The sequence below is a fragment of the Artibeus jamaicensis genome, unplaced genomic scaffold (assembly GCF_021234435.1).
Source record: "Artibeus jamaicensis isolate MK-2021 breed Jamaican fruit bat unplaced genomic scaffold, CSHL_Jam_final contig_1998, whole genome shotgun sequence".
Lineage (NCBI taxonomy): Eukaryota > Metazoa > Chordata > Mammalia > Chiroptera > Phyllostomidae > Artibeus > Artibeus jamaicensis.
Window position 1 is genome coordinate 23,660,520 of NW_026521407.1, and position 27,258 is coordinate 23,687,777.

Sequence of the window (27,258 nt, forward strand, 5' to 3'; positions counted from 1 at the left end):
GGCAAGAGATAACGACTTCTGGAAATCCCAGAAGCAGTCTGAGGAGTTGGGCTTCATGCTGAAGTCTTTCTGAAGCAACAGGAGTTTTAACCCTGCGGAGGTTTGCACCTGAGAGTTAATCTCTCTTCACTATTGTTACATATATCCATTGCATAGATTTAATGTCATGACTAGCTTGGCTGTTACGGCTTAATGTCATGACTAGCTTGGCTGTTTGTTACATATGCCTATGTGCCTGGTGTTATGTAACAATATTTAAGAAAAGAGTTTTTATCTCTTAGATCATTTGCAATCTCCGCCTAAATAGGACAGAGAATAATGCAGGTTTATGAGAGAGTGTTTGGGTTCATTTTTCACCAGTGCCACTGCTTACCTGCATGACTTTGGGCAAGCCATATAAACGTCCTCTGCTGCACTTACAGAACGGAGCATAGCTCATAGAAGTGACTCTTAATGTAAACTTCATGTTACTATTAAAAGGAAAAAATAATGGCAGGCATCAATGAAGCACTTGCTGTGTGCCAGGCATTGTGGTAAATTTTATATGACTTGTTTTCAACATTCTGCGATGTAGGTCCCAGAATTATCACCCTATTAATAATAGATGAAAAGAGGCTTAAGAAAGTTGAAGCAGTGCCCTGGCTGGTATGGTTCTATGGATTGAGGTAGGATGGCCAGGGAACTGAAAGGACCGCAGTTGGATTCCCAGTCAGGACACCTGCCTGGGTTGCAGGCCAGGTCCCTGTTGGGGCATGTGTGAGAAGCACCTATGGATGTTTCTCTCCCTTGCTTTCTCTCTCCCTTCACCTCTCTCTAAAAAGTAAATAAATAAAATATTAAAAGAAAAAACTTAAAGTAGTTTATCCTTTATTCAAGGTTGCAGAATTAGGAAGTGTAGAGCTGAATCAGATTTGCGTTTTAGAGAAACTACGTTGGCCACACTGTAAACAGTGGATTGGTGGAGGCTATGAGAGAGGCCAGTCGTAGAGATTGTGATGGTAATTTGGGTGAGAGAAGAAACTGGTCTGAAGTAGAATAGTGCTAGCAAGAAGTCATTTATTCTTCCTAAGGTAAACTAAGAAGCAAGATTATTTTTTTCTTTTTAATATGTTTTATTGATTATACTATTACAGTTGTCCCATTTTTTTCTCCCCTTTATTCCCCTCCACTCTGTACTCTGTTCCCACCAGCATTCCCCCACCTCAGTTCATGTGCATGTGTATGGGTCACACATATAAGTTCTTTGGCTTCTCCATTTCCCATATTATTCTTAACCTCCCCTGTCTATTTTGTACCTGCCATTTATGCTTCTTATTCTCTGTACTTTCCCCCCTATTCTCCCTTTCCCCCTCTCCACTGATAACCCTCCATATGATCTCTATTTCTGTGAATCTGTTCCTGTTCTTGTTTGCTTGTTCTCATTTCTGTTTTTGTTTTTATTTAGGTTCAGTTGTTGATAGTTGAGAGTTCGTTGTCATTTTGCAGTTCATATTTTTTATCTTTTTCTTAGATAAGTCTCTTTATTATATAATTTCATATGATGAGGGCTTGGTGATGACGAACTCCTGCAACTTGACCTTGCCTGGGAAGCACTTTATCTGTCCCTCCATTCTAAATGATAGCTTTGCTAGATAGAGTATTCTTGGATGTGGATCCTTGCCTTTCATCACTTAAAATACTTTTTTCCAGCCCCTTCTGCAAGATAATTTTAGATAGCTCTCACCAGCTTGGTTCAGTCGGTTGAGCCTCATCCTGCAAAGTGAAAGGTCACCGGTTTAATTCCTGGACAGGATACGTGTTGTAGACCAGTCTCCTTTGTTGGGGTGCCCGTGAGAGGCAGCCTACGTGAACCCAGAAAAGCTGGCATTCATGCTGCCTGTCCGACCCAATAAGCAGAGTCAGGGACTGAATCTTTATGGGCACTTTCGTCAGATGGCCAGCGATCTGAAAACATGGTGGGTTTGTACCTTAACAGACCATCTTCAGTTCCATTTTAAAATGGCCCTTTTTACAAGGAGAACAAAATGTAGGTAAGGGGTTTGGAATTCAGGGAAAAGTTAGTTGGATAAAAAGCTGTAGCATTCTTTCATCTGTGCCCTGGGCGGTGGACAGCTCACCTTGGAGTACAATGGCTCAGATACCATCTTGATTGCTTGAGTACTCCTGAGGCTCAAAGGTGGAACTGCTTAAGGTCTCCTGGAGTCAGTGTGAGTCATACATTCAGTTCCTGAAACAATAGCTTTTTACATACATTGATGACTAAGCTTATTAGCTATTGAAACTAAAATTTTTCCAACATTTGCGTCCCTCATCAAATGGATGTTTCTCTCACACACTGATGTTTCTCTCCCTCTCTTTCTTCTTCCATTCCCCTCTCTCTAAAAATAATAAAATCTGCACTGACTGGTGTAGCTCAGTGGATTGAGCGCGGGCTTTCAAACCAAAGGATCGTGCATCGAGTCCCAGTCAGGGCACATGCCTGGGTTGCAGGCCAGTTCCCAGCAGGGGACTCATGAGAGGCAATCATACATTGATATTTCTCTCCCTCTCTCCTTCCCTTCCCCTCTAAAGATAAATAAATAAAATCTTTTTTTTTAATTAAAAATAAAATCTTTTAAACCTTTTAAAAAAGATAATTTTAGATAGTTCCCAGTGCTCTGCCAAAAACAAAAAATGAAAAAAGGCGTTGGAACAATATAAGGATATTTGCTCTAGCCCCTTCTGTTTAACATGTTACTGGGGGTCCAGCCAGGGTGATCAGGCAAGAAAAAGAAAAGGAATTCAGATTGGAAAGGAAGAAGTAAAACTATCTCTATTCATAGATGGCTTGGTCTTGTCATGGGTAGAATTGGGTCATTGTGTCTCCCCCACACACAAAGAAGAATTAAGTTGCAGTACTAACCTCAGAACATGACCTTGTTTGGAGATAGAGCCTTTATAGAGGGATTGAGCTAAGGTGAGGTCATTAAGGTGGACCCCGTTCCAGTATGACTGATGTCTTTATAAATAGAGGAAAATTGAACACAGCAGTAATGCAGGAAAGGAAGACAATGTAAAGAAACATAAGAGAAAGATCACTCCTGAAGGAACAAACCCTGCTGACACCTGGATTTTGGACTTCTAGCCTCTGGAGTTGGGAGACAATACATTTTGGTGCTTAAAACATTCAGCCTGTGGTACCTTGTTATGGCAGCCAGAGTTTAGGTATCCATTAAAAAATATAGAGAGCTAATATAGAGTTCAATACGTTTCACAATACATGATCTAAATACAAAAAAAATTATACTTCTATACCCTAGCAGCAAACAATCTGAAAATGAAATTGAGAGGACATTTCCTTTACAATAGCATCAAAAAAAAAAAAAGAAAAGAAAAGAAACAGGAATACATTTAACAAAAGAAGTTCAAAATCAAAATACTGTTGTAAGAAATTAAATATCTAAACAAGTGAAAACAAAACAACACTGAAGTTAATAACTGTTCGATCAAATGGTCACAATTTTAGGTCAACAAGCCACCTTCAACTCAATTTTGTGGTATAAAGAGTTATAGAGCCCTGGCTGGTGTGGCTCAGTGGATGGAGCATGGGCCTGTGAAGCAGGGAGTCGACAGTTCGATTCCCAGTCAGGGCACGTGCCTGGGTTGCAGGCCAGGTCCCCAGTGGGGGACACATTAGAGGCAACCACACATGGATGTTTCTCTCCCACTCTTTCTCCTTCCCTTCCCCTCTCTCTAAAAATAAATAAATAAAATATTTAAAAAAAAAGAGTTATAGAGCCAGAGTATTTCAGTTTGAATGCCCTTTCACCATTTACCAGCTATTTTACCATGGAGAGAAGTACCTGGCCTCAGCTTACTCATCTGTAAAGTGGGATAATAATAACATTCCCACCCTAGCTGGTGTGGCTCAATTGGTTGGAGCATCAACCTGTACATCAAAAGGTTGGGGGTCGGACTTCCGCCAAGATGGAGAAGTAGGTGGAGGGTCCACCTCGCCTCTGTGCACAACCAAATCTAAGAACAACTATTTTTAACAGCAGTCACAACCACACCACACGGAAAATCGACAATACGGAGTCCAAAGGACAACTAGATACTCGGCTGGACCAGTACGAGAAGCGAGGCCAGAAGCAGAGCAGGTTAGCAAGAAAAAATTCCCGGGGCGGTGCGCGGGGCGCGCAGGCAACCAAGGGCTGATCGCCAGCGAGCTGGCTGCCGGAGCGCACAGGGAAGAGGCGCGGTGGGTCGCTCAGTCGCGCGCATTTACGTGCGGAGAAACCAGTGAGAAGGGAAACCCGCGCGGTGCAGCAGGCTCGCAAAATTAGGATCGGATAAGCAAGCCCGAGGCGTTTGAGTCACTGGATGCGCTGGGCTAGCGGAGAGGAACGCCATCGCTCCCTCTCTGACCCTGCCCCCACACACAGCGTCACAAACCAGCGACCTGGGTCGCCCCGTCCTGGTAAACAACTAAGGCTTCGCTCCGCTCACTAAACAGCACGAATAAACCAAAAATGGCTCTAGAACAACTCAGAGCCCCAGAACCGATAGACCTAAGTGATGAAGAAATAGCCAGTCTTTCAGATGCACAGTTCAAAACACTGGTTATAAAGATCCTTACAGAACTGGTGGATTTTAGTCACAAATTAGAGAAACATATGGAAGCTAAATTAATTGAAATGAATGCTGATACAAAAGATACCAATAGTGATGGAAAGAAAATTGGGACTCAAATCAAGGGAGAGGACCAGACAGAAGAAAAAGATGATCAAGCAGAAAGGAATGAAGAAATAAGAATTCAGAAAAATGAGGAGAGGCTTGGGAAACTCCAGGACATCTTTAAACGTTCCAACATCCAAATTATAGGGGTACCAGAAGGGGGAAAGGCACAACCACCAGTTGAAAAATTATTTGAACAAATAATAAAGGAGAATTTCCCCAAGATGGCAAAGGAAATAGACTTCCGAGAGATCCAGGAAGCTCGGAGAGTCCCGAGGAAGTTGGACCCGGGAAGGAACACACCAAGGCACATCATAATTACATTAGCCAAGATTAAAATGAAGGAGAGAATCCTAGAAGCAGCAAGAGCTAAGGGGACAGTCACCTACAAAGGAGTTCCCATCAGACTGTCAGCTGATTTCTCAAAAGAGACCTTACAGGCAAGAAGGGGCTGGACAGAGGTATTCCAAGTCATGAAAACCAAAGATCTACAACCAAGATTGCTCTACCCAGCAAAACTTTCATTTAGAATGGAAGGACAGATAAAGTGCTTCTCAGATAAGGTCAAATTCAAGGAGTTCATCATCACCAAGCCCTTACTATATGAAATGTTAAAGGAACTTACCTAAGAAAAAGAAGATAAAAAAGATGAACAGTGAAAGGACAGCAAACTCACAGTTATTAAGAACCACACCTAAAACAAAAGCAAACTAAGAGGATAGCTAGATCAGGAGCAGAACCATAGAAATGAAGATCACAGGGAGGGTTAGCAACAGGGGGAGTGGGAGGAGGGGAAGGGGGGAGAAGGTACAGAAAATAAGTAGTATAGACAGTAGATAGAAAATAGATAGGGGGGAGGGTAAGAATAGTAGGGGGAAACACAGAATCTAAAGAAATTGAGACACATGTTCATGAACTAAAGGGGGAAATGGTGGGGGAGGGGTATGCAGGGTGGAGGGGAAGGGAGGGGGGAATAGAGCAAATGTAATGGCATAATCAATAAAAAAAAAAAAAAAAAGAAAATATGCCCTTCTGTGAGGGTGAAGTCCCAATCTGATGTGCAGTCAAAAGCAGGATTCTCAAAAAATAAGATTTTAACAAAGCAATATTCTCAGCATAATGAAAAAAAGAAAGAATTAAGAAAAAGTATAGAGCTTAAACCTTCAAAAAGATTATGTTACTGGACTGGACTTGAAAAGATTATGTTACTGAACTGGACTTGGAAAAATTATGTCACTGGTCTGTTACCACAAAATGAGCAATTTATAATGTGAATTTCTACTGTTAAATTCTATTGGTGGTTACCTTTAGGCTAACTTTGGGTCATTCAGAAGCAACAGAAAATGACTAAAAACCTGTCTTATTTTTCTTGGGTGATTAAAAATATTTGGATTCTTCAAGAAAAAAAAAAAAAAAAGGTTGGGGGTCCCCAGTCAGGGCACATACCTAGGTTGTGGGTTCGGTGTGGGAGGCAACCAATAAATGTTTCTGTCTCACACTGATGTTTCTTTCTCTCTGAAATCAATAAGCATGTTTTTTAAAATTAAAAAGAATAATAACACCTACCTCCCAGGACTGTGAGAATTAAATAAGTATTTGTAAAACATTCAGGAGTCCTCACACACAGTATGTTCTCAATAAATGTTAGCCATTATTTTTCTACATAAAGTTTGTGGAATGTAGGTGTATTGTAACATCTTAATATGGTGTAAGGTGAAACATTCAAGAAAATGATGCCAAGGGGTTACAAAATCTTTAATTCAGCAAACAGATCTTGAGCACTGTTAGGCCATAAGCTACAATACAGAATATAACAGTGAACAAGCTGACATTCTGGGGGAGGGGGCAGACAGACAATAAACAAATACAGAATGTCAGGTATGATAAGTGTGATGGAGATAGGACACAGACTGAGGGGATAGGTGTGTGGGGGGTATGTTTCACATTTCTCTGACTGTCTAGGACCGTCAGAGAAAGTCTCTCTGAGGAGGTGACATTTGTGCAGAGAGCTGACCGATGTGAAGGAAGAAGACATGGAAATACCTGGGGGCATTCCAGGTGGAAAGAAGAGCAAAGTTAACAGCTGTTCAACTGGAAAAACATATTGGAGTTGGAGTGTTTGAGAAACACCAAGGAATGTGACCAGGCCAGAGTGAGCAAGGGCGATGGCGATGGGAAATAAAGTCAGAGGGGCAGACATGTGCTGGGTTATGACGGCCCCTGGTATGCCACACTATTAGAGCCTTATTCTCAGGGCTGTTTCTAAGGCCTAAGCAGGTGAGTACAATATAAAATAACCATTGAGAGTACGGGTTTGGGAGTCAGATAGATATAGTTTGATCACTTATATTGACTGAGCCTTGGTTTGCTCATCTATAAAATGAGCATAAACCCCTATGTTACAGAGTTGGTCCAGGGATAAATGAAATAAAATAGGTAACTATCTGGACCCATGGTTACTGCTAAATAGGTAGCAACTGTTAAACTATAAATGTTATATTGATATTATTATTACTGTTGGTATTTAATAGACCAATTTGCAAAGCCTAATGTCCTCAGATTATGTTCACAGACAGTCAAGATTGAGGGGCCAGTAATAACATTCCTAAGATCACCCTAACTGTCCACATTACTTCCTTGGAAATAATCACATTCTGCCCTCCCCCATGTACATATCTTGTCTCTTCATTTGTGTTGCCAGCTCCTTTAGGACAAAAAACTTAAATACTGGATTGTCTTTCTATATGTGCACATATGCTAATTCATTCTTTTTAATAGCTATATAGTCTTTTGATATACATGTGTATTAGTTTCCTATTTCTGCTGTAACAAATTACCACAAACTTAGTGCCATCAAACAAAACAAAGGTATTACACTATAGTTATGCAGGTCAGAAGTCTGAAATGGGTAGGCAGGGCTACGTTTCTTTTGAAGGATCAGAGAGCCTTTTGTTGCCTCTTCTGAAGGATGCATGAATTCCTTGCCTCGTGGTACCAAATCATGTCAATCTCTGCTTTGGTATCAAAATTGCTTTTTCCTTTCTGGCCTCTTATCTCCTTTTTGTAAAGACTCTTGTGGTTACATTTGGTACACTGGGACAATTCAAAATAATCTTCCCATTTCAAGATCTTTAATTAAATCATACCTGCAAAAACTCCTTTTGCTATGTGAACTAACCATTGTCAGGTTTCAGAAATTAGAATGTGAACATCTTTCAGGGGTCATCATTCTGCCCACAACCACATGTACCATAACTTATTTAATCATTCCCCTACTGACTGACATTCAGAGTGTGTCTTGTTTTTCATCATTACAAACTGTGCTGCAAGGAATATGTGCACTCCTTTTTTCACACTTATGTGAGTGTAACTATTTGATGATGTCCTGGTGTTGCACTGATAGTCAAAGAGCATGTGCATTTAAAATACTGGTAGTCTGGCCTCTGTGGCTTGGTTGGTTAGAGTGTCATTCCATGCACCAAAGGTACCAGGTTCAATTGTGTGTGTGTGTGGCAGAGGGAGCGTGTGGGAGGCAACCAATCATGTTTCTCTCTTTCCCCTTTCCTGTCTCTCTCTGGGATCAATAAATATATCACCATATTTTTTAAAAGTATTGATAGTTATTTTCAAATCTTTCCAAAGCATGTGCATTAATTTTACTATTATCAACTGTTTTGAGAATTATTGCTTCCTTACACATCCCAACAGAGTATTATCAAATTTTTAAATCTCTGCTTATCTGCTAGGGATTTAAAAAATTTAAAGTAGTACAATATACCATAATTTTATTTAAAGTTGAGCGGTTTATGTATTTTTTTATTTCTTCTGTGAGCTACCCATTGTTTACTTTTGTTGTTCTTGTTGTTAAGTGACAGCCCTTCATCTATTATAAAGGTTTCAAATATTTTCCCTAGTTGAGTTTTTGACTTTGGGCCCCACACAAATGCTTAGTTTTTACATAGTCAGACTTATTAACCTTTTTTTGTATGGCTTCTAAGTATTTCGTTACATTTAGAAAGGTCTTCAAGCATTTAAAAAATTCTCCCGTTTTTACTTTTTTCTTAAAGGGCGTCATTTTTATTTTTGAAATCTTTGATCAAAATGGTGCATGTGACTGTGTTTGCACGCGTGAAAGGGGGTAGGAGAGCAGCTTTATCTTTTCCATGTGCCTAGCTGAAAGTCTTTCAGACTTAGAGGAGAAAAAGGAGTTAAACCAGAACTGCTAGACGCTGTTGCGAAAAGGTAATTTAGTATGTCCGCTAGCCGCTGCGGGGAGAAAAGCTGTTCGAGGTAAGCTTCCTCGCCTCCAAACCCAAGGAAACCACCGGAACGCAGGTGTCCAAGGGTCAGGGGCTGGACGAGCCCGGCCACCGAGGACTGTACGGCAGCGGGGGAGCGGTTTGCAGGAGACACAGGGCCTCCCCGAGGCCGCCGCGATGCTCCCCTCCTTGCAGGAATCGCTGGATGGGGAAGAAAAGGAGCTGGAGAGCAGCGAGGAGGGTGGCTCCGCCGAGGAGCGGAGAGTCGAGCCGCCGCCCAGCAGTCACTACTGTCTCTACAGCTACCGCGGAAACAGGTTCAGCGTCCCACGGCCCCTGTGGCCCCGCCCCGGCCCCGCCACGCACCCGCCGCCCGGCGCCTTCGCGCCGCTGGGACGCCATCTTTTCTCCCAGCCGCGAGCTTGGGCCAGGAGCGCCTCCTTGCCTCGCTTCCTTCTTTCGGGCCCGCATCCGGGTCCTAGGCCTAGCGCTCGCGAGCCTCTGCGCTCCAGCTAGCCCTGTCATTTCCTCAGCCCCTTATCATCCGCGTCCTTTGTTCAACCCAGTGCCTTGCGTGTTCAGTAATGTCAGTTTCCATCCCCCAGTCTTTCCTGTCATGATCTCCCCACTTCCTTCCCTTTCCCCCACCCCCCCTCAACCCTCGGCCCCACCCTCTGGTTATTCTCCGTCTTTGCTGCCAGTTTTCTCTCTGCCCGGCCGACTTTCCTGGAGCTCTCTTGGCTTTTGATTTTTAGAGGAACCGTCCTCGGCTCGTCTGGATATTTAATTTCCTTTCCTCCATCCCATATGTGGCTAGAGAGAGAGAGGGCTCTATATCAGCCCTGTTTTATGGGTTTTCCCTTTCATGAGGATAGGCACTTCTCCCTTGCAGCATTTTAATTGTTAGTCCTACCCTGTTGGGTGGGCGCCCCCTGTATTCCGTCTTGAGTTAGAGCCCATAACTGATACTGCTTTTGTGGTGTCGTAGATTGGCACAGCAGCGAGGGGACAGTGATGGTGGAAGCCCAAGGGGCACTAATGCAGAAACTCCCTCTGGTGATGATTTCAGGTAAAAACAGCTTGAGCATAACTCATGCCTGGGCTTTTAGCTTTGGTGCTTTGGCCTGTAGATGCCTGTGGGTATCCTTTCTCCTCTCAGCTTTCCCGGAGTCAAGCCATTAAGCTCACCTGTTTACTAGGAACTTCTTCTTGATGTCTTCATTAGCTCATTCATTCAAGGCCAGGACAGATTCAAATACTGATAGTGCCCAGGGTAATTAGGCAGAGATAATTATTCTAAGTTTTTTGGGGTTTTTTAGATTTTATTTTTAGAGCAAGGGGAAGGGATGGAGAAGGAGAAGCAGGGAAACATCAATGTGTGGTTGCCTCTCAGGCACCCTCCACTGGGGACCTAGCCTGCAACCCAGGCATGTGCCCTGACTGGGAATCCAACTGGCTACCTTTGGTGCGCAGGCCAGCACTCAATCCACTGAGCCACACCAGCCAGGGCTGGCACAGGGTAGACATTTAATACATGTTTATTAAGTGAATGAATGAATGACCTTAACACTTGATGCAAAGTAGAGGTACTTACTGATAAATATAAGACTGAAGTTATATGATGCCAGGGACCTGCTTCGAAATAAATCTGGACGGTGGAAGGGTACAGACCAACATGGGGTACAGATGAAACAAGATTGGCTGTGAACAATTGTTAAAACTGGGTGGTGAGTGTATGCAAGTTCATTATACTATTCTCTCTGTTTGTATGTGTTTGAAATTATCCACAACATAAAACAAAAGGCCTCGAGAAGTATTGGGTTCATATTCTCTGTTGTGAAGTTTGGTGATAGAAGACCTCTTCTTCCTGCATATTCAAATTATAGGCTGTTTATATTCTAATCTAAACCAAACTAAAATTTTTACTTCTAGTTCATAAACAGTTGGTAAGCTAGAGTGTTTATTCATGGGTAAGAGGTAGATGGAGGATAGAAGAAAAAAGAGGAGGCGTAAAATAGTGACCTAGGAGAGTAGGAGAGTAAGTGGACCAGGAAATGTAATTATAACTGGGCCCAGTTGGGGCTAGCGATCATGAATTTAAAATGAGACTAGACACTGTGAATGTTTTTATCCAACCAGATTCACTGCATAGATGCATGTGCAGAGTAGGTACAGTGCTGGACTCATCAGGGCTGAAGTTTTGCTAATAAGCAAGTACGGTGACGTGAAAATAACAAAGGGTTGAATGAGAATGTGCGCAGGGCCCTGGCTGGTATGGCTCAGTTGGTTAGGCATCTTCCCATTAGCTGAAAGGTAGTGGGTTCGATTCCCAGTCAGGGCCCATGCCTAGTTGTGGGTTTAATTCCTGGTCTGGGTACTTACAGAAGGCAGCCAATCAGTGTTTCTCTGTCTCATCGATGTTTTCCTCTCTTTCTCCCTCCCTTCCCCTAAAAAAAAGAGAGAGAGAGAGAGTGAGTGAGTGCAGGGATCTGATTATAATGACTGACCACGGAGTGTAAGCTGGGTAAGGAGGAGAGACCCGAGATGGGAAACTTGAGAGACGATGAAAAAATGGTAAGGCCAGTAGATTGGGGGTCCCCATGGAGTCATAATAGCAGAGGGAATGAGCTGGAAGGGTACTATAATTTTAAACTGTTTGAGGAGATAGCTCATACTTGGTGACATACATTCCTAGAAGCCTCACCAATAGGACTTGATAGAAGGTTTTTTTCCAAGTCCTTAAAGGGACTCTTGGCTTTCAGTAATAACCTGTCTGACTTACGGGGTGTGAGTGCAGGAGTCCACTGGTAAGGAGTGTGTGCCTTTTATTTTTCAAGCCTCTCCTTGGCTGATACTAATCTACCATCGGAAGTGGAGCCAGAGTTGCGCAGTTTCATTGCTAAGCGTCTTTCTAAGGGAGCGATCTTTGAAGGACTGGGTAATGTTGCATCTGTGGAGCTGAGGTAAGTGTAAAATGTGCTGTGTCCTGAGTTTTTATTTCTGAGCTAAATATGAGAAGTGATGAGAAACTCCAAAAGATCAGCACCCACTAGACCTACCAAATTCATCTTTGCTTGCGGCCGCCCCGAGCACTGGCCCTTACACATCAACATTTGTGGAATGGAATTCATTGAATGTCAGAGACTTTGCCTCCTAAGTATGCTTATTTAGTCTTGTACCTCAAAGAAAAGAATTATTTACCAAAACTAAAGTTGTACACTGTACAGTTTGTAGAGTGCTTTCACAAAGTTTGATGCCATTTCCCCTCCGAAGAGGTGACAGAGCAGATGCGCACACATTTTCAGACGAGGAAATAAACTCAGAGAAGTTCACGTCACAAGGCTGGTCACATCCAGTGGGCGTCCTCAGTGGCATTCAGCCACCTTCCCATCACACCCCTTGATTGTAGTTCATTCAGGCCATGATATTGGCATCAAGTTCCCTCATGAGCGCAAGGCGACAGGTCAGAGATAAGGCCACAGGATAATCCTGTCACCCCTGCCTGGAGCTTCAGTGATTCGTGAAGTTTGGGGAAGGGAGAGAACACGCTTATATTCATGTAGACACGAATGTACTATGAGCAAGAGTGAAATTTGCATAAATTTTTCATATAAAACAGGTGAGCCCCAATAAATTTAGCTTAAGCCCATCAGGGTATACATTCATTTTCCTCTGCTGTTAAAAGTAAACCAAGGACCCTGGCTGGTGTAGCTCAGTGGATTGAGCACGGGCCTGTTAACCAGAGGATCGCGGTTCGATTCCCAGTCAGGACACATGCTTGGGTTGCAGGCAGGTTCCCTGCAGGCCAGTTCCCTGCAGGGGATGCACTAGAGGCAGCCATACACTGATGTTTCTCTCCCTCTCTCCTTCCCCTCTAAAGATAAATAAATAAAATCTTTAAAAAAAAAAAAAGTAAACCAAGGAGATGTCTGGAAAGTTCTGACCTAGTTAGCAACATAGCATTATTGCCAGATCAAGGTGACAGGGGTTCAGAGCTAATAACACATTGTACCTTTTCTTTCTTTTCCAGAATTCCAGGTTACCGGGTTGGTTGTTACTACTGCCTTTTCCAACAAGAAAAAGTGCTTCCTGAAACAGCAACCGTGGACTCTGAACATAACCCTTCTGAGTACGTGGTCTGTTTTTTAGGAGGGTCTGAAAAAGGACTTGAGCTATATCCTTTTTTTGGCCTTTGAGGAGATCAGGAAGGAAATTGTGGGGAGGCAAGTGGAAGGTTATTACTACCCAATTCCAAGAAGCTTTCCTACCCCTATGTATTTCCTTGAATTTCACACCGTCCTACGACCAGCTTGTCTTGGCTTGTTTTAATTACAGTTTGTGCTATTTGCAAGATTTTCTATTTCCTGTTGAGAGCTAAAACACCGTCTTGACTCATCCTTTATTCCTTAAGAGCACACTTTCAGGCTTGAATTGGACAAGTACATCCAAGGGCTGAAAAACAGCATGAGCAGTGAGGTAAGATGATTGATTTGTTAGTTTTTTGAGACTGCCAAGGTTAACATACTATAACTGCTGTACTTGTCAGACCACACAGGTAGGAACAGTAACCCCTAAATTCTAAAAACGTGCTACTTTGAGGGCTAGTTGAAAGGTACTTACTAAGGGAAGTAGGGAACATAGACCTGCAAGTGCTCTAAGTTTACAAGACGGCTTCTGATGCTTTGTATCTATGGAAAGTTCAACCAGTTAAATTCAGTGTTATTTGGTAGCATGCCCAGTGAGGAAGAGGATGCTCTGCTCCTGACTTCTAGGCAGGTAAGCTTTATGTTAGAGTCAGAACCGATGGTCCACCAAACCTCTGGCACCTGAGACATGCTATGCAATGGTATGACTGTCCTTCAACTCCACATTAGAGATTTTTAGAGCTGTTCCATTTCTCACTCATTGATCTTTCATGTATTTGGTATACACATATCCATTAATTTATCCATACATTTTTAAAACTATACATTCAGCTTGTAGCAGTTTTTAAAGTCATGACTCTTACAAACCTACTACCCATTAATAACTCCTTTCATGCACTTACAAGATTTTGCAGGAAAGCCCAGGAGCGAGCCAGGGAACTGAGTCAGGGGGAGCTGCTCTCCCAGACGGGAGCTATTCCACTAAGTCCCCAGAGAGCGGCACAGCCGGGGAAGCCAGAGGTGCTGGACAGCTGGAGTGGGCCTGACTGTTTCGATGAGTTAACTTGTATCCTTCCCTATTCACATGTTGGATGTGAATGAACTGTCTGTCCACATTCCTTCAGTCATTCAGCCACTGCATGTGCTGGGGAGAGAGGATCACCAGGAGTGTCCCCACTGAGCACGCAGTTGACACCGCAGGGACACAGGCGTGTAGTGCACTCCTCCCAGTGAGGAGAGAGCGCAGGGCCCTATTCCGGCTTTCATTTTATACAGTGCGTTTCTTAGTTTTATATCACAATTCCTTTTTTTATTTTTTGAGGTGAGGATATTTGCATACAGAGGTATCTGTCCAGTTCTTTTCACTGTTGAGTATCATGAAAAAAATGTTAAGTAGACTAAGGTGAAGGCTTACATTGAAGGAATGACATTTCTCGTGATCTAGGAGAGGGGCCTGGAGAACCACATAAAGTCCTACCTGAGCAACTGGTTTGAGGATGTTGTGTGCCCAATCCAGAGGGTGGTTCTTCTCTTCCAGGAGAAGCTCACCTTTTTGCTACATGCTGTAAGTATTGCCCAAACTAAAAGCAGTTCTTTAATTGAGAATCACTTGAGCAAAGTTTGGTTTGGTTAAACACTTATGTTCTTTAACATTACTTTTCCCTACTAAAGGAAAAGTAGAGATTCATTCAAACTATGCTGGCAAGTACTCCATTTGTTCAGATCTAGAAAGTTACCCTACTAAGGTGGAATTGCAAATAGTGAGTCTTCCTAAAAGAAGAAAACATTTTAAAATAATTACTTTGAACTCTGGCTGGTGTGGCTTAGTGGATTGAGTGCCAGCCTGCGAACGGAAAGGTTACCAGTTTGATTCCCAGTCAGGGCACATGTCTGGGTTGCAGGCCAGGTCCCCAGCTGGGGGTGTGTGAGAGACAACCAATTGATGTATTTCTTGCATATCAATGTTTCTTTCCCTCTCTTTCTCCTTCCCTACCCCCTCTCTAAAAATAAAATAAAATCTTTAAATAAGATAAAATACTACTTTTTGAAATGATCTGGGAGAGGTGTAATTTCCAAAATAATTTGAGGGGAAAAAAAACCTGAAGTGTTTTAACTATATAAAAATATTCAGGTAAAAAAAATGAAAATTTGCTAAAATATCCAGATCCCAGGGAAGGCTTGAGTAAATGGCCAGGTTTTTCATTAAAACTTGTGGTGGGCAGACGCAGCTGAGACTAGACGGTCCCATGAGACGAGGTGGGAAAGCCCGGGGTTCAGACTGTTCTTGAGCAGCAGTAGCAAGGCCCTGGAGTTCCTGGGTGGTCTGGGGGAAGGTGATGATTAGTCACAAGTAGCTGCTCAGTCAGTGCTCAGCAGGGAAAGCTGGAACACATGTATCGATTGGCCTTTATTTTTCTCTCCTAGGCTCTGAGTTATACTCCCGTTGAGGTTAGAGAATCAGATGAAAAAACAAAGAGGGACATTAACAGGTAAAGACTACTTCTGCAAAGAGAGAAGCTTTTATGCAGCAAGCCTGACATTTATGTTTAAAACTCCCTAGTGCAGGACGAATTTGCTTTCTCCCTCCCATCCTGCAATATACTGTTTGTGGAAAAGGGCTGCGTATGTGTGGCAGGTTTCTGAGTGTGGCCAGTCTTCAAGGCCTTATTCACGAAGGCACCATGACGTCCTTGTGCATGGCCATGACGGAGGAGCAGCGTGAGTCTGTCGTCATCAACTGCAGTGGCTCCCAGCCTCAGTTGTACAATGCAGGTGAGTCACAGCCTCTGAAACAGCCGTCCTGCGGCTCTTGTGAGTCTGTTTTCATTTTTGTACTGTGAACAAATGGTACAAACTGATCCTTCCGGCCCCAGACTCACTGCAAACAATAGCGGTTCTAAAAACATGAAAAACCACATCATGCCTAGCAGTTCCACTCCTAATTATCTAGAAGAACTCTTGTGTATTTATATAAGGAGACATACAAATGTGCTCATAAAGGCCTTGTTTGGAATAGCAAAGAATTGGAAGCAACTTAAATGCTTCCACTAACTGCAAAATATTCTCATAAACTGCTATATTCGTGCAGTGGAATACAATGTACTAGTGAAAATGTATGAACCAGAGCTACATGTGTCCATACAGCTCACATACTAGTGAAACAGCCATTAAAGAAGACTACATAGTTTTGACATATGCAAAGTAATACTATGGAGGGCTTAGAGATAAGAAGGTATGTGGCAAGAGTTTAAAGAAATACATGGGAATGATCGTCTTTTCTGATGGGAAAGGAGGGGGAGGCAGTCAGAAAGCAACACGCGGGGCTTCAGCCGTTTTGGTATTTTCAGCCAGGTGTTGAGTACACTACTTTCTTAGACCACTGTAGAGTCTCAAATAATTCATTATAAGTGTATAGTTGTAGAGGGGAGAAGGAAGGGAAGTTAAGGGGAAAATGGGGGAGGGATTTGGAGGAACAAATAGGAAGGACACAGGGACGAGAACTAAGGGGGGTGGAAATGGGAGGGAGGTGGGGAGCAAGGGGCGGGGGAGGCTGGGATGGGAAAAATAGACAAAAAACTGTACTTGAAAAATAACTAAATAAAATTTTTAAAAAAGTGTATAGTTGTATACAAATACTAAATCCCTAGTTGTATACTTGGAATTAATATAATGTTATGTGTCAGTTATACCTCAGTTTAAAATAAGTAGAAAAAGATGTCTGTGCTATATAGGATTTCCTTTTTATTTAACATTTCTGAAATATTTTACAGGAAGCAACCGATTTTGTGAGGATTGGATGCAGGCTTTTTTGAATGGTTCCGAAGGTGGGAACCCTTTTCTCTTTCGACAAGTACTGGAGAACTTTAAACTAAAGGTAATTAATTGTCTGTGCACCAAACGTCACATATAACTTTTGTCTGAATTTTAATTAGTATCAGTGACAGAGTAACAAATCTGCTTTATAGCAGTGTTGTCTGTTTAAACAGGGCGTTCTCAAAACTAGACCCCTCAGAAGGCATTTACTTTATGTTTGTTAGTGGCTTCTGCAGACATGTCATTGCATTTCCAGTTAGCTGGGTTCATTGCCTGCTCTGTCTCCGTATCTCGACTTCGTAATTTGTGACCTATCTCGGTTGGAAACCACACACCAAAAAGTGGCTTAGAGCCTCAAATCGCTAGTGGGGAGGAGTTTCGTCACCTTATTTAAGAGATTTTTAAAGTGTTTTTACTTTATATGAGATTTTGTTCTACCAAGGGCACAGCATATGAATGATGAAAATGATGGAAATATTAAAAATAAAAAGCAAACATCTCGGCCCTGGCTGGTGTAGCTCAGTGGATTGAGTGTGGGCCTGTGAACCAAAAGATCATGGTTCGATTCCCCATCAGGGCACATGCCTGGGTTGCAGGCCAGTTCCCAGCAGGGGATGCACAAAAAGCAACGATACATTGATTAAAAAAAAAAAAGAAAAGCAAACATCTCAGCAACATATGTATTGAGCTGGATAGGAAATATTTTTTCAGGTTTCATTATCATCTCACCAAACACATATCTAATTGGGTAATTTTTTCTAGGCCATACAAGACACAAATAACTTGAAGAGATTTATCCGACAGGCGGAAATGAACCATTACGCTTTGTTTAAATGTTACATGTTCCTAAAGAACTGTGGGAGCGGGGATGTCCTTCTGAAGATCGTTAAAGTAGAGCACGAGGAGATGCCCGAAGCCAAAAATGTGGTGGCTGTCCTCGAAGAATTTATGGAAGAAGCTCCTGCCCAAAGTTTCTGATCGTATTTTGAGAGAACTGGATTGTGAAGTTGTAGATTCCAGTGGTGGTCTTTGACATTATAATGGTTATAAGTTGCCATAGGATTGCCATTTAAGATGATTTGAAATACATTATAGATTTTTTCATTTTGTACTTTTAAAATTTAACTTAATTAGACATATGAAAATCTGAGGAATATCTTGAGTCCAGGTAGATGTATGTGAAGAGTTGCGGAATTTCAGTACATTGCTGGTCCCATAAATTCCATACTTCAGGGAGCTGTTGCTTAAAAAACTACAGAGGTGATTTAGTGGCTTCTCTCAGGAGTTTGCTGCAGTGTTTGGCAACCTTTGCTCTCGGAAAAGTCCTAATACTTCTTTCTCAAAGTGTACTTCTAGTCCAAGGACAGCTCAGCACCATGCCGCCATCTCAAAGACAGACCTGTGCATCCTGTGAGTGCTTGATAGACTTTCGTCTGACTGATAAGGGCATGGGTGATGAGCCAGCTTTTAAGTCGATACGCACATAAATCATGAGTGTGAAAGAAAACAGATGAGCTTTACAGCTGCATGCACTGGCTTCCGGATAAAACATCCTCTCTGATGGATAGCTACCGGAGAAACAGGACATACATTTTACAAGCAAATAATAACAGAACACACTCAGATTGTTCATATCAGAGTCACTCATTGCTCTTAGTGTTTTGTACTTTGTTTACAAGCCTCATATCGTGATGCTCGGAACCAGCTGCAAGTGCCCTCAGCCTGAGGCATTTCCAGTTCCCATGGAAGACAGTGTAGCTACACACAGGACCGCGGTCTGTGCTGCACAGCCTTTGATAAATCCATTTGACGGTGATTTGTGTTTAGAAGATCAGAAATCTTGTGTTCTCACTGCCCTCAGGATGCTTGGAGGAACGGGGGTTCATAAACATCCTAAACTCATAAAGTCGCATTAAGTGCTGAGTTTTAACTTCTGTAATGACTGCCAGTGGCCTGCTTTGTCTTCCACAGAAGTCGGGGGGCATGACTCACCAAGCCATTTCTTTTCCTTTAATGAGAAATACAATTCAGGGTCTTCATAAAGGCTTTCATATGGTTTTAAACTTTAATAACTTGGATTGTAGGCAGTGCTGAAAAAAGATCCAAGTAGCATTAAATTCAAAATGGCTATGGGATGTAAGCAATTTTGTGGCACTTCTCTTGAATCCAACTTTTTCTAATGTACTGGTTGCCTACTTGGAGATTAATTTTTAAATAACACTAAAAGATCAATATTTTGAGTCTGGAAAACATTCTTCATTTTCAAATTCACAAGTCATTCAAGAGTTCATGTTGTAAATGGCATTTAAAAGCAAATGTATTGCCTGCTTTGAGTCATTTATTAATATAGTCAAGGTATAATTATTCTTTATGTGTACTTGCATATATATTGTGTGATGTAGGCACACTACATACACAGTTGTGTACAAAACAGTCTTATTTTAAAAGTCTGTGACAAACTGTCTGTCACTACTGTAGACAGGGAAAACGGTGACGTGGAATCAAATGTCCTGCTGGCCACAAGATGTTCAAAGAGCTCGTGACCACAAACCTGTACTGTATTCAAATCTTAATAAGCTAATGTATTAATTTTTAGTTTTAAGAAGGGTTTGCTCAATGTGGAATACATGTAGGTGTGTGCTGCACACACATAGGAAATGTATGTCATGCATCAAAAATGGTTTCAGTTTATCTGTAATCACATTTGTAATAATAATAATAATAATAAAACCGCTTTTCACCAACACATTTTTATTTAATGAGCTCAATTCTCAGTTCTGACATTTTATTAATTCACAAGTTTATGGGGAAATTATAATTGTGCTAAGGAATTTGTTGAAGAAAATCAAATCACCTGCTGGAATACATCTTTCTGCATCTGCAAGAGGCCTCGGGCAGGGTGCAGGAGCCGTTTCCACCATAATGTTTTATTCATTGTCCCATTAAGGTACACCTGTCGAACTCAGTGACCCAGGTCACTTCCTTTTACTCCTATTCATTATTAATCAGGACAGAAGGCCTGTCCTTTACCAAAGGATCCCTTATGCCAAGTGCCAGAAAAGCCTACAGGCTTCTTGGAAATGCGATTCAGTTACTGGGACTAGGACTTTCCTAATCGTGTGCCTTCCAGGTCATGGAAACCCTGCTGGCTTCTGCTGTTGCACATGCAGGTCTACCAAGGCAGCTCCAGCCCTATAACTGCTCGACTTCCTAAATGTGCCGTGCACCCTAAATCTCTCGGAGTTGCTATAAATGCTAGGTTCTGGAGATCGGGGGCAGGAAGGGGTGATAGGGAGCGGTAATGAACTGATAGCGGTGGGTTTTCTTGTAAACTACTCAGAGCAAAGGGGAGCTTCTATTAGGTGAACACTGAGTGAGGTTCCCAGGTTCATTACTGTCACTGGATGGCCCCACTGCAGGGAGCCTGGGTCTTTACACAAGCGCCCTGACACTTCTACAAACTCAATGTCCTTGAAGTCCTGTAGGAGCACCTGGGGGCTGAGAGCATGAATTCATGGATGAGGCACTTTGAGGTACGAATCCAGCCGTGCCATACGCCACCAGGAAGGAACTAAATTTCCCTGAGTCTTTCCCTCGTGTAAATACGGAGACATTTCTATCCACTTCACACCAAGTAGCTTGTGCAATGAAGAGAAATAATTTATTGAAAATGTTTCCTCCAGTGCCTAGCACATACTCAGTAGATTGTGTTCATATCATTGATAAACGTCTTACTAAGTTACGGGAAGAATGAGAATCTGGTAGAACAGAGGGACCAGAAAAGTGGTAAGAGGCCAAAGACAAAGCTAACCAAACAGCTTCTGTCTGTCCAGGGAACTTGCTTTTAAATGCCTCAGGTACAGGCCCCGGAACTGACCCAGGTGCTCACACAGGGGCCCGGCGTCCCTTACGGGGGAGTCCATTCACACTCCAAACAGAAGCGGGTTCTTTGACTCTAGCCTGATCTGTAGTCTAAATGACTTCAGCATTTTGAATTATTCTAAAATGACACTCAGGAAACTGATATGAAAGAACATTACAGGAAACAACTCCCATGCTGAATTTAACAGAGTAGCTGAATCCTTGAATGAAATTTAACGGTTAGGAACAGCAAAACTACATACACTGCCATTAGCTTAGAAAAACTGGTGGAAATAATTCACTTGCTCAGGGCATGTCTGTTAGGAAGGATAAGTAGAAAACTACGGCCAGGAGGAGGAGGAGGGAGAGATCTCACCCCTTGTGTTGACTCTGCAGTCATGAGCCTGGTCCCAGAAGACTGCCAGGCATTCTGAACATTGAAAGCGGAACTATCGTAGTGCAAGAGGCGGGGAGCCTTTGAAATTCTGTGTGTATCGCTTCCATGGGAAAAGGAGCGTCTGTAGCAATTTCACTAGCTGAGAGAGAAAGCCTTTATAACTGTATATTAATCCCAAGGTCTGGAAGAGGGAATAGGAGGGGAACCCAGAAGCTGACTAAAGTATACGAGGTCGGTCCAGAAAGTATCCAGCCATGTAATATGAAAAATAGGGACATTTATTAAAGAAGATAGAAGGTACAAGAAACTTTGTACACAGGACAGTGATGCCTCAGTCCCCTTCAAAGTAGGCACCTTGAGATCTCACAGTTCTCCCAGCATCATTAAAAACTGCAGCATGATGTTCCTTCTGCTCTGGTAGCAGAAGCCATGGAACAAATTTTGCCATGACATGTTTCATGCCAGGCATCAGAATCTCAGACATAGTAATTTTTGGAATCCCCAGATCAGCCTCTAGTTCTCATACTGTCACTCACTGATCTTTGCTGACTGTAGCCCATACATGTTCAACATCCTCGGGTATTCTGCTTGTTGCAGGCCTTCCAGAACATGGACCACTTTCAACAGGTTCTCGACCATCTTTGAAGCATTTGTGCCACACTTTTATTAGCACTGCACTCATTGCATCATCCCTGAAAGCCTTTTGAGTCATCTGAATAGCTTCTGCAGAGGAATGTTCAAGCTTAACGCAACATTTGATGCAGATTTGTTGCTCTAATCAGTCATTTTGAATGTGACAGCCACACAGTACACATGCTCACTCAACAGTGTCTACTGCCCCCACTGACTAGTAAGTACGGTCAAGTCATCATTGTTCATGCACGCACATTCCAGTCCACTCTCCTTGGCTGCCAGGTTACATCAATGTCACACAAACCACTCTTGTTCTATTAACAATCACTGGACTTTTTCTGCACGGACCTCATACAACTTCTAGAATTCCAATAGTCAGGGCACTCAGATTAGCTGGGTGCCCACTTGTAGCCTTGGCTCAAGTGTACAGAACAGACTTACTAACAAGTTTATTTCCTCTATACATGGGGGATTCAGACTAGATGGACGGCTGCCTGTAGTTTCACGGTCAAGTGTATTTCATAAATAAACTTGCTATCTCATTCCATCATTCTCTTTCACCTGAATTCTTCTCTTGTGAACAGAGGAAGGGAATCCCCAACTCCGGTCTGCCTGGTAACACAATCCATTCAAAGCCCATTTGATTGTTAAACTTACCAAGCACCAGACTTTAACATTTATGCTCCTTTCATTTTCCCCTTTTGTGAACTGACCATATCCTTTTACTCTTGAGAACATTCCTGTCACTTCCTCAAGGTCAGGGTGTTGGCAGTCCCTAGCAAGACCGGAAGACTAGGCTACTAGAGAAAGGAAGTGCCTAAGAAATGTCAGAGAAGATTCCTCTAATAAAAGTAGTCAAAATATTAATCTCTCATCAGGGTGTAATGTAAGAATGGAAGGGGAGGCGGGGCACCCACAGACAACTGGCACAGAGGTTCCTGACCTGAAGCTTTGGGTCAGTTTCCTTATTCACAGCCAGCCGACCCCACCCCCCAACTGTACATAAAACTACCTATCTGTATTTTTATGGGGAGAGAAATCAGAGCTTTCAACCACTCAAAAGAGTTCATTAATTCGGGGAAGGTTAAAAACCACCAAGCCAGAAACACCAGCATCGAGAAACAACTCCCGATCCGTGTGATCCACGGCCCACCCCTCCCCAACCCTGACCCAGACCGAGATGAAGTACAAGCCCTTTAGGTCACTTTCTGAATCATGGATAGCTTAAAAAAAATCTTTAATGGAATCTGTGCTCAAATAATATGTTACAACAAAAATATACAGAATGTACACAATACAAAAATATTTAGAAACGAACACTGTAGCTTGTGTTTTGTTGTTGCTGTTGTTTTGTTTTCCACCTACTCAAGTCCTTGGTGGGCAGAGGGTCGGAGTTCAGTGTCGGGCACCGGTTTTTAAGGCAGAGGAGTACCGGGGCTTTCCAGCCAGCCCTGGGAGCAACACGAATCCAGGAAAGGGCTTCTGCTGTGCCTGGGGAACCTGCATTATTTGCAAATGAAATTGGACACTGGGGAAAGATCTGGGCTCAGTGAACGATGATTCTCCTAATCCTCTGGGCAAGAATAGTTCTCATGGAAATTGAGAGTCCTATTAGCTGGCAAATGCACCTCATTAGGGAGCTTTTCCTAATTTAAAAAAAAAAGAATGATTAATGGCGTCATTAAAGCGAAATTTCTCCTTTGAAGGTTTGTTTTCCTTTCCCCAGTTTCTGTGATTCCTCTTCCAGCGAGTGAGTCTGTGGCTGCTGTTTGGGGAATCCCCAGATTTCAAATTCTGTGCTGTGCAGGTGGAAATCCATCCTCAGGCCACAGCCTGAAGAGACACTACCCTCAGCTTTTTGGCACACGGGCCAGGCGGCCAACAGAGGAGAGAGGAGAGGTGACGGACGTGTTGCTGGCAGGGTGCTGGGAGCCAGGGAGCAGAAGGGACCCGCTAAAGAGAAACCCTACACCCAAAAGTAAACCTTTCTTACCAGACCACTGGCTCTGGCTCTGGGTTACACCTGGGTGGTGTGAAGTGACTGTTACCACTGCTGGGTGGCCCTGCTTAGAAGTGATGGCTAGAAGTGGTGGTGGAGATAGCAGTTAAGCAGACCAAAGGACTTCTGAGGTGCCTCTGGGCCCTCAGCTGATGGAGCAGCTGCGGCTCAGCTGGGCTGGGCCCATGGTGTAGGTGAGGCTCTCGGCGTGCTCAGAGGACAGATGGAACAGGATGGCAGATGGGATTTCCAGCTCAGGCAGTTCATATGTCCTACCTAAGCCCTGAGAGAACTGCAAGCTTATGAGGGCTTTTTAGAATCTTGTAGCTCATAGTCATTTCAGCCCCGAGAGAAGGGGAAGGCCCCTCTCCAGGCCACAGCGGACAAAGGCAGGGGGAAGAGTGGCTCTCTGCCCCCTCCATCTGCAACCCAGAAGCCCTGATGCTCCGGTACCAGGAGAGGATCTGGAGGGGAAGCTCTGCTTCCCAGAGGGCGGTACTTGCCCCCACCCCTCCAGAAAGGGACAGCACCTCTCAGGTTTAGGAGTACCTCTGGACCCCCTCCAAGGCCCCTTCCTCTACCCTCATGCCAGTCTTCTCAGCCCCCAGTTCCAGATCAGCGTCTCCTCTCCCAAGAAGCTGACTCTTCCAGCTACATCTTCCTCTCAGGAGGGCAGAGAGTGGCTGGCAGGGCCCAGACAAGATGCCTCAGGCCAGCGCAGCTCAGCCACACACCTGGGCCCGTGCCCCCCAGGCTGGCAGTCCTCGGCACAGAGTCACCACAAAGGCAGCATGACCTGTGAGCCATGTGCCAAGGCCAGGACAGTCTATTTAGCGGTGGGTGAAGATGGAAAAGGGCTTGGCATAGCCCAGGGCTGCCTGTGGGTGTCCAGCATAGAAAGACCCTGACCATTTATGTGATCCCTGGGGACAGGAAGCCACGGTGGCCCAAGACCACCAAATGCCTGGCCTGGCCCAGCTGACTTTGAACCTCAAAGCACGTATGGCTCTAAAGGGCAAGTGGTGGGCAGAAGACAGTTCCTATACTCCTGTCTGCGCCCTTGTTCCTGCATGGACTCAGCCTTGGGTTCTTCCTCCCTCTGGGCTGTCAGTCCTTGGGAGTTCCAAGAGCAGTACAATGGGCATCACATTTTGTCCAAGGCCATCCTGTCCACCCTGCCCTCAGGCCTGCACCAGCTCCTGCTAGCAGGTCAGCCCCTTGTGAAGCAGGGTTGGGGATGGACTCCATCATCTCCCAGTTCCCTCCCAGCTCAGAGACTTGGAGCCTCCGGGCTGCCTCAGCTCTGACTCTCATCCATGCACCCAAGGATTCTTCTCTTTAGAAGCAGTTTTCCACCTAAATCGGAACTCCTTTCTCTGCAACCTCCTGACCTCTGAACTCAAAAGGACACATGGCCTCAGTATTCCTGTCCCAGCCTCTCTTGCACCTCCAAAGCTCCTTCCCTTCAAAGAGAAACAGAATGAAGGCCACTCCAGAGGGAACCACAGCGGAAGCTGGCAAAGGTGAGGAAAACCTCAGCATCTGGGGGGCCCTGGAAGTGCATGAGGCCGCCTGCCCCCACAGTCAGTGAGTCTCAGGGAGAAGCCTGGAAGGGACAGAGGTGAGGGGGTGGGGGTGGAAAAGAAGAGGCTAATGCTGCTAAAAGCAAGGATCCTCAGGAGCCACATACGCCTCTGAGCCCCTTCCTTCCTCTCAGCCCCTTCCACACGTGCCCCCTGCTCCTCAAGCCTTCCTCTGCTGCCTCCAACATCGTCGTTCCCATCACCCCTGCTTCTTCACCCACCGAACCACATGCACACACATCAGAACGCTGTCTCACAGCCAAAGGACGGGCACAATGGGAGGGGAGGAAAGGACTCTAACAACAATGCCGGGCTTGGGATGCGGGGGTGCAGGAGTGAGATGTCAACATCCCGGGGCAGAGGAGGGGAGAAGTCAGGAGCAGGGCCTTCTCCAAGGTGGAGCTTAGGATGAACTCCCTCTTGCTGGGGTTCATTTGCTGGGTACCCCGGGTACCCCAGGGGAAGGGCAGTGCCCGAACTTCCAGAATCTCCTTCTTCTGCCCACCCAGGCACTAGAGGCCATGCCCCAGTACCCACTGACAGGCACTAGAGACAGCGCTCTGGGCTCCCCTGGGACAAAGCCAATAGGGCCTCTTCCAGTCCAGAGCTCCTGAGCCAACAGCTGTAGAGGGAACATTTCCTGGCCTGCCATCATCTCGGGCTGGACAAGGGCCTGCCTGGCTACCATCCCCTCAGGCCTTCCTTATACTCTTATGGTCTCTCGAGGTGGAGGATGAGGCTGCCGCCCCATCTGTGACAAGGGAGGGGGCCCCTGAACACATGGGACAAGCCCAGCTAGAGAGAACGGCCACCCCACCCCACCCAGGCCTTTACTGGCCTGACGTCTTCAGAAGAGTCTAGAAAAACAACAGTAGCCATGTCCAACTCCTCCAGCAGGTGGCCTTCAGACAAAAGCCTCCACAGTCTGTCCAAGTCTGAACACAAAGATGACCGTGGCCCAGCGCCTCTCAGCCTCTCCTCCCCAGCCTCACTGAGCTGGTGATGAGAAGAAAGAATACAGATGCTCCTTTCTGATGCTGCTCCGCCCTCCCGCCCTGGCCCTTGGTCCTCCAGCCCTTCAGGGGGGCGGCGGCAGCTTTAAGTCCAGCAGGCTGTAGGCAAAGATATTCCAGAAGATAGCAAACAGCACAAATACGCTGTACATGGCCACGAAAATCCACCACAGCGACTGGTCCTGCAGCCTCTGCTCATAGTTCCTCAGGACCACCACGCCCAGGGTGATGCCTACAGCCACGCCACCCAAGTGCGCCACGAAGCTCGGGTGCGGGCACGGCGGATAGGCCGATGGGTGGAACCGGAGCCACACGGCCCGCCCGAACTCCATGCTCACTGCAAGGGGAAGAAGCACAGAGAAGTCACAGGAGGGGCCACAGGGAAGGGGCTGAGGGAGAGGCCTTACACTCCATCCAGCCATTCAGCCAGCCAGCCACCAGACACCCACCCTCCCATTAACCCATTCACTGCAGAACAAGCCCTGTTGGCTCTGTGTGCTGCAGATGTAGTAGTGAAGACGGACACACCTCTGTACTCCCAGAGCTTATACTGAAGCATCTGGCAACCAACCAGCACACAAGTACTCAAGCAGCTCACAAGTACATACATGAGATCACTGCAGTACGAGAAATTCCCCAGGAAACAAAAAGAGGTGACTTAAAGTCGATGCTGGGTGTCAGGAGGGGGATTCTTCAGTGTGGGGAATCAGGCAAGGTTTCCCTAAAGAGGTGACATTTGAGCTGAGATGTGAGTGTCAAGAGAGGACCCTCGGAAGAGCGCTTCAGGCAGAGGGGATGGGCCACAGAGAAGGCTCTCGCGTCCTTGCTGTCACGTGTCC

The 27,258-nt window shown here is 44.6% G+C and overlaps 2 protein-coding genes across 6 annotated transcripts in view; one reads left to right on the plus strand and one right to left on the minus strand.

The window, feature by feature from the left end:
* The first annotated feature begins 8,926 nt into the window (after positions 1-8,926).
* CUNH17orf75 (chromosome unknown C17orf75 homolog) lies at positions 8,927-19,688 on the plus strand. 2 transcript variants are annotated; one of them, XM_037143324.2, is made up of 10 exons: positions 8,931-9,292; positions 9,964-10,044; positions 11,813-11,938; positions 13,006-13,149; positions 13,394-13,451; positions 14,565-14,684; positions 15,545-15,609; positions 15,756-15,892; positions 16,891-16,994; positions 17,696-19,688. In XM_037143324.2, exons 1-10 carry the CDS (start codon positions 9,153-9,155, stop codon positions 17,909-17,911), a joined length of 1,191 nt encoding a protein of 396 aa, XP_036999219.1. In that variant the 5' UTR covers positions 8,931-9,152; the 3' UTR covers positions 17,912-19,688. The 2 variants fall into 2 exon arrangements, with proteins under 2 accessions (XP_036999220.1, XP_036999219.1); XM_037143325.2 differs by lacking the exon at positions 9,964-10,044 and having other exon boundaries at positions 8,927-9,292.
* RHBDL3 (rhomboid like 3) overlaps positions 11,283-27,258 on the minus strand; it is a 61,485-nt gene continuing 45,509 nt past the window's right edge. For 2 of the 4 annotated variants that reach the window (XM_037143327.2, XM_037143326.2), the window contains one exon: positions 25,591-26,756. In XM_037143327.2, coding sequence (XP_036999222.2) covers positions 26,485-26,756 — 272 coding nt within the window. In that variant the 3' untranslated portion in view covers positions 25,591-26,484. Of the gene's footprint in view, positions 11,423-25,590; positions 26,757-27,258 lie in introns of those variants that run through there. The other 2 variants (XM_053656383.1, XM_037143328.2) reach the window with 2 other exon arrangements.

Coding starts and splice junctions, on each gene's coding strand:
- CUNH17orf75 (XM_037143324.2), top strand. CDS start 9,153: ATGCTCCCCTCCTTGCAGGAATCGCTGGATGGGGAAGAAAAGGAGCTG. Junction 10,045..11,812: donor CCCTCTGGTGATGATTTCAG/GTAAAAACAGCT, acceptor TTATTTTTCAAG/CCTCTCCTTGGCTGATACTA. Junction 14,685..15,544: donor TCACCTTTTTGCTACATGCT/GTAAGTATTGCC, acceptor TTTCTCTCCTAG/GCTCTGAGTTATACTCCCGT.